Source organism: Brachypodium distachyon, chromosome 3 (genome assembly GCF_000005505.3).
Source record: "Brachypodium distachyon strain Bd21 chromosome 3, Brachypodium_distachyon_v3.0, whole genome shotgun sequence".
Classification (NCBI taxonomy): domain Eukaryota; kingdom Viridiplantae; phylum Streptophyta; class Magnoliopsida; order Poales; family Poaceae; genus Brachypodium; species Brachypodium distachyon.
In genome coordinates this window covers 6,221,214-6,233,591 of record NC_016133.3, presented here as the reverse complement: position 1 = coordinate 6,233,591, position 12,378 = coordinate 6,221,214, and the positions used below count along the sequence as shown (strand labels likewise).

The following is a 12,378-nucleotide window of genomic DNA, read 5'->3' as shown; positions in this document are numbered from 1 at the left end:
ACTATTTTAATATTGAGAATGGAATCTAATTGTGAATTTGTGATATACTTTAAGGGAGTGGCTAGATATCAGTCGACTGAGATTTAGTAATTTCTCAATCGACATGACCCAGCTCTAATCTGGACTTCTTTTCAGTTCATGTGATGTGTTCCTTGTTTGTTTTGTCTTCGTATAACAACACTGCACTGGAATCCTACATCTTGCATACTGTGTGTATTAGGAAACCACTATCACCAACAAAGTTTAGCCCGGTACTTGAGCAGCTTGTGCATGGAATTAAAAGTTTATACAGTCGTAGCAAAATAAGGTCATGCAAATATGAGGGTGAAAATTTATTTTAGTGATTAAAATATGCACATCAACCATCATGACAATTTTTGTAAAATGAGAGAAAGGAAAAAAAGGCAACAAAAACAATTACAATCAAATTTTTCAAATTGCACGTGAAAGTTTAGGTGCGATTACAAAAATTGCACGTGAAATTTTGTTCAATTTTAAAAATTGCACTTGAAATTTTAGGTTTGATTTTAAAAATGTCACGTGAAAATTTTAGGTGCGGTTTTAAAAATTGCAAGTGAAATTTTAGGTGTGGTTTTAAAAAATTGCACGTGAAATTTTAGGTTCGATTTTAAAAATTGCATGTGAAATTTTAGGTTTGATTTTAAAAATGGCATGTGAAAATTTTAGGTGCGGTTTAAAAAAATTGCAAGTGAAAATTTATGTGCAACAAATTTTTTTTATGGAAGACCAATTGCATACATGAGTTGGTCCAAGAATAATAACCCACACCAAGATTAGTACGGATGCATAGAAAGTGAGGTTTCATATATATAACGGTTGGATGTGTCTTGCTGAGTGTAGTTTTCTTGGCAAGCAAAATGTACAGAACGGGCTGAGAAATAAGAAAAGAAATACATCCATCCCGGAGCTCTCCTAAAGCCCAGCCAGTGAGAGAAGCCTAGTACAAAGATACGAGCAGAAACAGAAAAAGTCCTACAAACACCAAATAAGCCCACACAGCCCACTCTGTTTGTAGCAACTGCCGAACAAGTTCCCAGAAATAGGACGGATCTTGACATGTGTATCCAATGATTGAGACGGTCGACCGAGAAATACAAAATCTCGGTTGATTGAGCCTTAGCAAAACCCATACTTTAAATACGCATTGGTCTGCCTGGTAAAGGCTTTTTTTTTTATGACTGGTTAGTTGTAGCTTGTAGTCTTAGTCTTTTTGGGTTCCTACTTCCCCCACTGCATCTATATGCCTTTCCATTAGTAGATCGTATGGGTATTAGGCAATTTTTTTAGTAGCTTGGTAGAGTTTAGACGGTTGATTAACATTGTTCAATAGAGTATAATGCAGCGGCCAACGCCATGGCAATAGCGCCACGATCGTGTGTGACCGCGGTTCTGACCTTGAGGTCAACCGTCTTCGTTCTGCAGGCGGCTGCACTCGCATGCGCCATGATGGCAGGCGAAGCAGCCTTCACCTAAACTAGGCCACTAATTTCACCCCCTCAAGTCCGTCTGCAACTAAAGCCCACTAGGTCCTTGTTGCCCAAGAATGTTCCTGATTTCTGAACTTCTCGATCAAGCGCCAAAGTCCCTGTGCGACATCACAATTCCTAGATCCCCATGGCGACGTCCCATATTCCCAATCTAATTTCGCTCCCTAATCAAGTAGGCAGCAGGTTAATCTACTTGTACTCAGATTAAGAAATTTATTTTGTTGTTCATTAACCATAGGAACGGCTGGATTTTATTCAGATTAAGAAATTTCATACACTACGTCTTTGGTGAAGTTCATTTTTCCGGCTTTACTTTTCTCGCCCCCTCATGCTGAATTTCTGGCTCCGTCCCTGCTCACTGTACTTGTGCTTACGGTACTCTAGTACTTCTTAAGTGGGGTTGGAGTACCACTCAAACTAGATGATGTCCCGCACGTTGTTACCGAAACTTTATTCAAAATTGAAAAATACAATGAAATTGTACATTTTTCACTTATTGGGGATAGCTTGATGGAAGTAACATGCATGCATGTGCAAAATAGAGTTTTCCACTAAATAGGTGTGAACAAATTAATTATATGATGATGTGGCATGTTTGCATGTTTAGAGAAATCTAGCAGTGGGTTTCTTCTACTTAGATATAAAAAATGTAGCCCTTGTATTAGAAGGATAGTTTAGTTTTTTTTGTCTTAGATTAATTACCGAGCAAATCAATTGTGCCGTGCATCTCGTGATAGAATTCAACGGGCATGTTTGATGCCAAATCCTGGTCGCATTCATCGCGATCTCGCCGTGCATGTGTGCCTATCGCCGCTTCAGCGTTAGGGAGATATGCGTTGCCTTAGAATGGTGGCTATGACCGCTCGACGCCGCTCCAACCGGTTGACCTGGCCGGTGACAATTCCTCATCGGCCGCCGGCCCGGATATCAAGCGCGGGCACATCTCGCAGGCGCTGCTGTCGGGAGACTCCTCTCGCGGATTAAGAGAAATGGAGGGTCTGTATTCATTTGAGGGTACAGTAAAAGATCTTCCATCTGCTGAAAATACGCGTCAATCATTAATGCCTTATATAAAGATCCAACATTGAAAAGGTGTCATTTTTTGTTAGCACTCGGAATAAAGGAGTTTTTTTTTCTTGTAGATGAAGGCTGTGGATACCGCACGTGATTTCATCCCCACGCGATCGGTCCCCGCACGATCCGTTCCAGTTCAACAGTCCACGCAAATACACCCTGACACGACCGTTTGTGCAACCAAATTCTGTTCTTTCTGCTTTGCATTGGCAAAAGTACTAACCGAGCTCATCCGCTTGTTTCTCGCATATCACCAGTTCCAGCGCAAAGAAATGCTTATCGGTTTCTTAGGTTTCGTTAACTGCAAATAGGACAACAATTCCATTTTTTTTTCCAGACGCACGATAATTCGTTGACAGTTGGGGCCCACCAACCAGGAATCCTGTCAAATGGGCTTAACTCTGTATTTTGGGCTATTTGATACTGTCTGGCCAAAAATGTGTGGTTTTGTGGACAAATTAGCACAAACTGGAGTTTGGTGAGACCAATTTACTTACAAACAATACATCTGAATCTATTACTCTGATGGATTGCAGACAGTTGAAATCTATGCCCTCGATCCACGAATAAGTGTATTTTTAGGTTTTGTCTTTAAGTCAAACTTTTTTAGGTTTAACAAACTTTGTTGAAAATAGTAGCAATACATATGACATCAATTCGGTATATTAAAAACTACATTTCATAGCGGATCTAATGATACAAGTTTAGTGTCACAAATGTTGCTACATTTTTCAGTAAATTCAGTCAAAGTTTAATATTTTTGACTTACGACAAAACCTATTCAGTAAATCCATAAATACACTTATTTATGGACGGACCGAATATTGGCTAGCCGATTTAGCTGATAGAGGACGCCTCGCTCTCCTTGGCAACTCTGATGAACACGTCTTCCAGAGTCGTATCAGCCAGGCCCCAGGCGATAATGTCCACCCTGCTCTTCGCATTCTCCATGACATGGAACACCTTGGAGACACTCACCTCCTGCTTCGGCATCTCAAACTTCTGCGTCCCGGAGATGCGGTACACCCTGCTCACCGCCGGCGAGATGGACCGGGCTAGCCTCTCCACCTCCTCCTCTGCCTCCTCTCCCGGCGCCGTCGTTACCGTGAGCACGTATGAGCCTCCGTACTTGGTTTTCAACTGGAATGAAAGGCATGTTGGGTGTCATAATGTTATCATCTGAGATCAATGATCATGTCTGAAGATATGATCAGTTTATTGGCTTATATTAGTGTACCTCTTTAGAGTTTCCAATGCACTGCAAGCTACCGTTCGCCACTATGCCTATCCGGTCGCATAGAACTTCGGCTTCTTCCATCGAATGAGCTGCAAAATGTAAATGCAGTAATTAACTGGTCTGAAAAATGTACTGCTATATGGGAATTGAAGATAAAATGCTGTACTTGTGAGAACTATGGCCCTGTCCTGTTTGGCGGACTTCACAGCATTCCACAAGTCCTTCCTTGACGCTGGGTCTAATCCGGAGCTTGGTTCATCCATATAAACAACCTACAAAATGGTCCAAGAACAAATATTCAGAAGCCCTCACGGCCTCACTCAATCATGAATGAATGTAGTTGATCCTTTTTAGTACACTTACTAAATCACCGACACTTATTATGGATCGGAGGGAGTACATACTTACCTTGGGGTCACCAATTAGAGAGATCGCGACGCTGAGACGACGTTTCATACCGCCACTGTATTTTGCCACAAGCTTGTCAGCAACACCACCAGAATGCAAACGCACACTTTTCAAAGATTGTTCGATAGCCTGGAAACAAGAAAATGAGAATTTTTTTCTCTAGTTAGTCTGTACAGAATGACGATTTGGTTTCTCATCAAGCAAGCTTGCAATTTGTGCTAATAAAAAGTTTGAGTTCTGTGCAAAAACAAGAAACAAGTTCCAGAAAATTGTGCATGAGTGGGTTAAAAGGAATCATGATTGCATCAGAACAATCAGAACACCAGAATGAGTATAAGTTATTTTAATAGGTTAAAATTGACATGCCACAAAACTAAAGTTGTCACCCCACAAGACATGTGGCGTGATATCAGGCATAGTCTTCTCAATCATATGGCCAGCAGATTGTTCGCTCCGAGAGACTAAAGAGCGAACGTTCGCTCAATATAAATTCCGATTTTAATATATACTTAAATATAAAGTCTAAATCTAAAATTTTCCCACAGATGGTCTCTCCTAGGATTCTTTGTGTTGGGAATTTTTACAAGTGTATGGATCAGCTCAGATAACTCAGCCCTATACGCGAATGGCACACTTTACTTTAATCAGATGATACAAGGAAATGACATGATGCATCGTGCTTAAATTTTAAGGTAGTAGTAAATGTGGTCATGCAACTCGAATTCATCGTATCCATTCATTGGAATATCACCACCATATTACCATACCTGAGTTAATTTTCCACCCTTCAATTTCTTAAGCCTGCCATAGAACATCAAATGCTCTCGGCCAGTCATTGTTTCCCAAAGCAAACTGCGTGATGACAATCAAAGTAGGAGAAGATAATCAGATAAGTACACAACAAGATTATCCTAAACTAATCTGGAACACTAGTTCAAAAACATCTGAGCAAGGAAGATTAGATTACTCATGTTGTGGACAAACGCCGATTCCTGTATAAATTTTGTCCATGTCCAGTTGTATGTCCATACCTTCGATATATGCCGTGCCAGACGTAGGTTTAGTAAATCCAGTCAGCTGTTGACAGGTTAAGAGTCCTTAAATTTTTTACTATATTTTATAAGGCACCAGACTATATACTACTATATTTGTACTGTCAAGACCCATTTGTGATAAACACTAAATTGTTCGATTCAGTCCTAGTAGAACCCATTGACATGCTGTTTCCTAATGTAAATAAATGTATGACTGCCCTTTTGAAATTGGAAAACAGGCCTTTTTTTGCGAATGGAAAACAGGCCTCGCTAGAGACTTTTTACATATGCCGTCAGATATGTAACATGTGCCTAGTATTATTTAAATTTTTGTCTGCTACTCTCTCTGTTTTATATCTGTCTGGTGCATATTACATAAGAGGCACAAAAATTTGAAAAATACTAGCACATGTTACAGACTAAAAAACCAGGCCACATGTTGAAAATACTAATTAATTTATTGAATTGGGGCGCTCCTCGGCATATCTGTAACATCGTGGTAGATCGGGTGCCTTTGCAGAACAGATTAAAGTGGATGGTGAGCAACATCATCCCAATCTCAACTGTCCATAGCAAATGGGCCGGTTGGTACGACACACGGAAAACAGATCATCAACACCAACTGGTTTGTTCTTTAGCAAAGATATAATGAAATTGAAACCAGACCATGCTTACCCCTATTAATATTTTGTGACTCCTAGGAACGTGTGCTAGATAGATATAGTGAAACTGAGCTGATAGTAAATTATGATATATATTATATCCATACTTACCATGTTAATGAGAGTGGTTTTTCCTGCACCATTTGGGCCAAGAACACCAAAGCACTGCCCACGTGCCATAGAAAGAGACAACTCTCTGACGGCAATTTTCTTCGAATTCCCATCTTTTCCATGATACACTTTCTTAAGATTGTCACATATGACTGAATAACTACTATTTGGTTCTTGTAAAAGCTGTTCAACTATCTTCCTCTGTAAAGAAATATGGCAAAAATACATTAGTATGCCATCAGTTCCAGCAAAAACACATCCAAGTAGGACTAAAATGTCATCTTGTATTATTGCATTCTAGCCTAAGCAGTCTCACAAATCAAAGTTGTACACAACACTGAAGTCTGGCAAAATGTAGAGAGAAAATTTAACCCCAGCCTCAACTGGAAACATACCATGGTTGCATGATAAACTGACACATTAACTACTTCCACCAATGATCTTAATTAAGATTAAAGGAATTAATCATAATCCAAATAGTTATTATATATAAAAGGATAACACTGGTTGGAGCATCTATATTAAGATACCCACCTCTTCAATAACATCTGCCTTCTCCATTTCAACTGAAGCATTGAACTCCTGAAGCTGTATGGTCTGCTGTTGAGCAGCTTGAGAACGGTTCCCACCCGTGCGAGAGCGAATAAGTGTTGCTGCTTTTATTATTCCATTTTGGAAGGAACCAAAGTGATCCAAATAGAAAGCTAATAGAAGGAATAGGAGCCATTCGAGTACCATTACCGTTAACACACTTGTCATTCCATTTTTAGGATCACTCAAGTCACTCCACTGCATCCCCATGGAGCCCATAGAACGTACAAGCAATGCAGATTGTGCAAATTCGTAGAGAATGCGGTACAAAGAAAATGCAGGGAAAAGTTCCAAAAGTGTAATCCAGCTTCCTAGAAATTGACAAATGCAAATTTCCACACGAATTAATGGAATAAAGGACAAACACTTATATTAAAGAAGCCCTAATATTCTAATGTCAACTGCATAATGATACTTCTATGGAGATAAACTTGCATACATACTCGAGAGGAAAATGTCTTCAACATAGGGCTTGAACAGAAATTCTCCTAAAAGACCAGACACAAATATGTAGAAATATCCTGTGACTGCAGCAAGAGGTGCCAAATAGTCAGCTCAGATATTTCCATACTGTCTGATGAAATGGACGTACCAAAACTATTTGTGTAAGCATACCGGTAGCTCTCCTCACATTTGAGAAGCATGTTGCCATAAGAAATGCAAATGAAATTTGCAAGTTCATATAAGCAAAGTAGAACACAAACTGTACGCCAAAGTTATTCAGTCGGAAAATGCTTAAACCTGGAAATAGAGATAAGAGTATAAAACAAACTTGTAATTTACAACAGTTTCATGATACTCCTTTCTGTATTAACCTTTTTTTAGCAATTTCAATTAACCAAACCAAGAACCAATTAAAATTGTTGATTCTCCATGGTCAGATCCACGTAAAACCTTTTTTATATTTATTTCTGCCAAAACATACACATAGTAATGAAAGTATTATCTTACCTAACACAGAACCAAATAGCATGAAGGACAACACATAAATCATTGACAGAAGAATAAAATAGCAATAGGATATAGTCCAATATGGTAAATCTCCAAGACCATGCATCTTCATCATTATCCTAAGCTTTTTTTCCTTCTCGTATACAAGGTTGCTCAAAATTACCTGCAGTATCAGTTCATTTTTTTAAGCTAAAAAACTGGTGCTGCCATATTTAATTGCTGTAAAATTGTCAATAAAACACTCTTAAATCATTGAAATTAATAGGCGTTTTGCAATGATCAGTTATACCGGAAAAAGAAGCTCCATAGCCCACACATAAAGCAGCTGCCCTACTAACGAAGATAGATCAAAATTACCAAATTGCCTAGCTGTTCTAGGCATTTCCTTGACAAAATCAAATGATATCTTGAGACCGTTGCCCCTTAACTTTAGGTATGCATTTGAGGCCTGGAAAAACAGAAACTCTAAGTGTGAAACAGTGTAGAAAGGATACCAGAAATAATTTAACAACGGACAAAATAGTACACGATCTAAGGCCATAAGATGAAGAATTGAGAGTCGCGTACATATCAGTATGACACTAGACAAATTTGTACATAAATAAAAGGATGCAAACACACATTTAAGCAACTAAGAAAGATTTCATCAAATAAATACCATTTTCTCAGTTGAGAACAACCATACCATATTAGTTAACCGTGGAATTTGAAGCAATCTAGGTGCGTCCCACGTTCCAGGTACTTGGAGGAGAGGCACTTGTGATTGAAAAACAATAAACTTGTATGTCGAATTATATGAAATGAGCAAGTTAAAGTTTCCCTGATCAGAGCTTAAGAAGTCATATGCTGCAAAAATAATAATTTAATGTTAGTGAGATGTACAATAGAATGACTGATTGCATGTACAAAGTAGGTTGGAAAATTTTGACCTGCAGTAATTTCACTGGTGCTGGTCTTGTTATTCCCTTGGTAGTAAGCTCTATATAGTTCAAGGTTGATGAGCCACGAACTGTCACGCCACAACATTGATCCCTCCATGCATTGTACATCTATTCCAGGTTGAGTAAACATTAGTGATAAATAAAATGACTCTACAAATATGCGTTTAATCAGTTTTGACATGTTAGTGAAACAGTAATAATCCAAATAATTTTGCTACTTTTTAAGAATAATAACTGAAGGCAGTGGCTCTGTGAGCTTTCTGATTAAGCCTTCCATGGTCATTGTTTACTAAGCACTAGTACATCATTGACCCTCCATGAGAATCTTATTTACCTTGGCTCACAGTTCGATTGCCATATTGAGATGCGTAAGAAAGTGTAAGGTTTGGGGTGCATTTGTTCTGAAGAAAGGAGTCAACTGCTGGTTCCAACCAAAACCCTTCATCATCTGCCTGCAGTTTTTTCACAAATCAGAAAATTGCCTGAATAGCATGGATCATTCAGAACACATGACTGGAGGAACTGAAACCACCAGAACGAAATCGGCTAATGCTGAGATGTCGTTGGACACGTTCACCGAAGTGTTATGAGCAGGTATCATGTTATCCATCACACCTGCAAAAGGGGTATAAATCAGCCTGTAAAATCAAAACCCTACTTACCCAAAAACTCTGCAACCATGTAACTTCACTTTCAGTAGTACAACATACTTCCAACAAAAGACTGGTTGCCGCCGGTGACGAGGAACTTCGCGGCGGCGCATGAGCCCGGCGCTCCGCCGTCGCTGCAGGAATCGGTGTCGGAGAGGCCGGGGGAAGCGGCGTCGAGGTCGGAGGAGGACCAGTTACCCGGCGGCTCCCGCGGGAGGTGCAGGCGCAGGACGGGGGGCCATTTGGGGGCGCGGGGCAGCGGGCACTCCTGGGGGCACGACATGCCTCCGATGGCGTTCTCCGGGACGGCGACATTGCTGCAGGAGCAGTCGATGTGGGTGGGGCGGCCTTCCTGTGATTTGGACTCCAGGTGGTTGAGGAGCATCCCCAGGCCACCGAAGAGTGAGCAGAGGAGCAACGGGAAGAGCACCAGGCAGCAGTTCGTCTTGCACGCGCGCCTCTGTCGATTGGGGATAGGCAAGCAGAATTCATCATCAAGATTTAGTGAAATTTTCATTGAAAAATCAGGAATAAAACAACAAGGTTTGTCATCTATGTTTGCAGCAAAATTGGAATTTTTTTTAGACGAAAGAAATGCTTCTTCTTTTTTCGATGAAGGCACAATTGAATCTTGAAACCAAAATGGTACTAGTACTGTATATTTTCTGCATCTTCGTTCATCAGAGTTAACTGCGCTGCATAACACTTGGATCGATCCAATGGAAATTTCAGTACTTCTCAGTAAAATCTGCCGATACAGCATCACAAAAGATGCATTTCTGTCGCAGATTCCATGGCGAATCGTGCACGGCATCCGCCCATGACGGATTGTGCAGGGCAGGCAACAAACAAAACATGCAGGTTTTATTTCCTTCGGGAGAAAAAAGAAACGATAATTCTGCCGATACAGTTGGACACAAACCAACCCAAAACAAAAGAAGAGGAAGAAGAATTAGAAGATCACCTGGATGACGAGATTCTTCCTGAAGAGAGCGTTGGCCTGCTCAAGGCTGCTGGAACCCATGGTGCCCTCGTCTTCTTCGTCAGAGAACTCGAAGCAAGGAAGATCGACGTATAGACGATCGATAGACAACTGGTTAAGCTAGTTTTGGAGTGTCCAGACGTACGGCCGGTGGAGCAAAATGGAAACGACGATTTGGACTGCAATTGACCGTTGCCGTCACGGCCGAGGAGACCCCGCGGGTCTTTCTTGGAACCGGCTGAGCAAAGTCAAGGCTCTCAGCTTCACGCGGAAAACGTCACCTCATCGGCTCATCCCCTCTTCTTTTCTTGGCACTGAGGGGCGGGAGGCATTTGGCGTTTTGCGTTTGCAGTTGTGGAGAAGGCGACGTCGGGAGTTTAAATGATCACACACCGTGTTCTCCGTTGGTTTTCGGCGGAATAAAGGAAGCCTCGCAAGGATATCTCTGCATTTGTTATAGTTGCAACGCTACGTAAAAGCCAATTTTGGACTACACGACGTATAGCAGATGAACTGTCTTCCTAGCTGTACTTTTTTTTTTGGAAAATAAAAGATATACTCTATTACATTAGAGCACCAGAATAAGGTGAGGAACTTCGACAACCGAAGTTAACAGATGCAGGACTTTGCAACAAACAGATAAGGAGCAGCTCAAGAAGATAATCCTAAGAAGAATGAGGAAGACCGCGGAAGGAGCCTGATGGCGGATTAGGCGAGAACTCTGACGCGCAACTTCTACCACAGTCTTCGAGGAGCTCAGACCAAAATGTGCTCACCTATAGTATCGTGGTGGCTTTCCCCGAGATCTGCTAGGCTTGTGCACCTGAGGTTGAAACCAACCAAGCTGTAGATTTTCGTAAGCCTCACCGAGCTCGGCTGCAGGCTGACCATTCCATTAAATCTGAGTTTCTGCAACGATAGCGCTCTCACCCGCCATTGGTGAAACATCTTGAATGGAAAGGCTCTAACATCCTCATATGTAGCATCTTCAAACTAATTACTGATCCAAATGCAGCAAAGATGAAGATGTTGTGGTCCACCTCACATTCGAGCATCGAGGCCATGCGATAAGGGGAATGAGTAATTAATTCATTCTTTTGTGGGTCCTATCTGCGTGCAAGTTTGGCATCATCTGCGCTGCAAGAAAATAAAATTTAGCATCAATGTCAAGTTGGATCTATGTGGCAGGCTTTTGGCAATTGGCACGCCGTGGAAGTCGTATTATCAAATAAAGTTTTTCCAAAGTCTCTTATAAAATCCCGTACGGGCCTTATAAATCCGACCATACATAATATATCAGTATGACAGGGAATCAAAAGAAGCACAAACTGAAAAAGTCATCAGCACACGTATAACAAAAAAATACAACAACGATCATCAGGTCTAGCCCACACATTTCGCGTGGGCCACCATGCTAGTTAAATACTCCCTCCGTCCCAAATTAACTGCCGTGGATTTGCATGTGAATCTATGCAAATACACGACAAATCCACAGCAGTTAATTTGGGACGGAGGTAGTAACGGGAGATTGCCATCAAGAACAGTGAAACACCAAATATGCCCCTCTTGACAAAACAAGTACCCAAGCTACGTAGGATTCATGTCACTCTGCATTTGCAGACCACACCACTCCGATGCTGCCTCACACGCACGCACGCATCCCCACACCATCACCAGTTGAGTTCCATGGCGTGGAGGATCAGATCACCAGCCAAGCGGTGGCAGCGGCACGGCCCGAGGGCGTCCGGGCGCGAGCATGTTCCCGGCGGGGTCATAGTTGATCACCCCGGAGAAGTCCGGCAGCTGGCACTTCTCCCCCATCAGGATGCCCCTCTGCCACACGCACGCCGGCGGCGACGCCATCCCGGCGTCGTCCCCGCCGCAGCCGGGCTGCACCTGGTGGACGCTGACGATGGCCGGGTCCGTCCGCCGCCGGCTCACGCTGGCCAGCGCGCGCCGCAGCCTCGCTGACGCCGCCGCCGCCGGGGCCGAGTGCGACGCGCACAGCGCCAGCGCCAGCGCGCACACGGCCAGGAACGCCGCCGCCGCGCCGGCGATCGCGACCGCGCTCGCGCCGCCGTGGTGGTGCAGCGCGGCGGCGGCGATCATGCCGATGTGGCGCGGCATTGTAGATATTGCTTACTTTGCAGTGTTTTGTTTCAATTCTTGGAGTTGATCGAAGATCAGGCCTGCTGAGAGTCTGCGTTGGAGTGTGCGGGATCCGGCGCT

At 42.3% G+C, this 12,378-nt stretch overlaps 2 protein-coding genes across 2 annotated transcripts; both read right to left on the bottom strand.

Moving 5' to 3' along the window:
* Positions 1-3,234: 3,234 nt before the first annotated feature.
* On the bottom strand, positions 3,235-10,436 carry LOC100830433 (ABC transporter A family member 8). Its single transcript, XM_003571593.4, has 18 exons — positions 10,132-10,436; positions 9,228-9,627; positions 9,050-9,132; positions 8,852-8,969; positions 8,506-8,625; positions 8,262-8,422; positions 7,866-8,024; positions 7,577-7,739; positions 7,241-7,366; positions 7,069-7,152; positions 6,569-6,936; positions 6,035-6,235; positions 5,195-5,304; positions 4,995-5,079; positions 4,228-4,356; positions 3,986-4,091; positions 3,820-3,908; positions 3,235-3,722 (listed from the first exon to the last, which is right to left on the bottom strand). Exons 1-18 carry the CDS (start codon positions 10,189-10,191, stop codon positions 3,420-3,422), a joined length of 2,865 nt encoding a protein of 954 aa, XP_003571641.1. The 5' UTR covers positions 10,192-10,436; the 3' UTR covers positions 3,235-3,419.
* A 1,417-nt stretch (positions 10,437-11,853) lies between these two features.
* On the bottom strand, positions 11,854-12,276 carry LOC104583974. Its single transcript, XM_010238031.1, has one exon. It carries the CDS (start codon positions 12,274-12,276, stop codon positions 11,854-11,856), a length of 423 nt encoding a protein of 140 aa, XP_010236333.1.
* Positions 12,277-12,378: the final 102 nt, after the last annotated feature.

Bases quoted from the DNA above. Each gene is read 5' to 3' on its own strand.
- LOC100830433 (XM_003571593.4), bottom strand. From the start codon at position 10,191: ATGGGTTCCAGCAGCCTTGAGCAGGCCAACGCTCTCTTCAGGAAGAAT. The intron at 8,423-8,505 runs GTCAAAATTTTC...TTATTTTTGCAG, and splicing joins CACCAGTGAAATTACTGCAG to CATATGACTTCTTAAGCTCT. The intron at 6,937-7,068 runs GTATGTATGCAA...GTCAATTTCTAG, and splicing joins TGAAGACATTTTCCTCTCGA to GAAGCTGGATTACACTTTTG.
- LOC104583974 (XM_010238031.1), bottom strand. From the start codon at position 12,276: ATGCCGCGCCACATCGGCATGATCGCCGCCGCCGCGCTGCACCACCAC.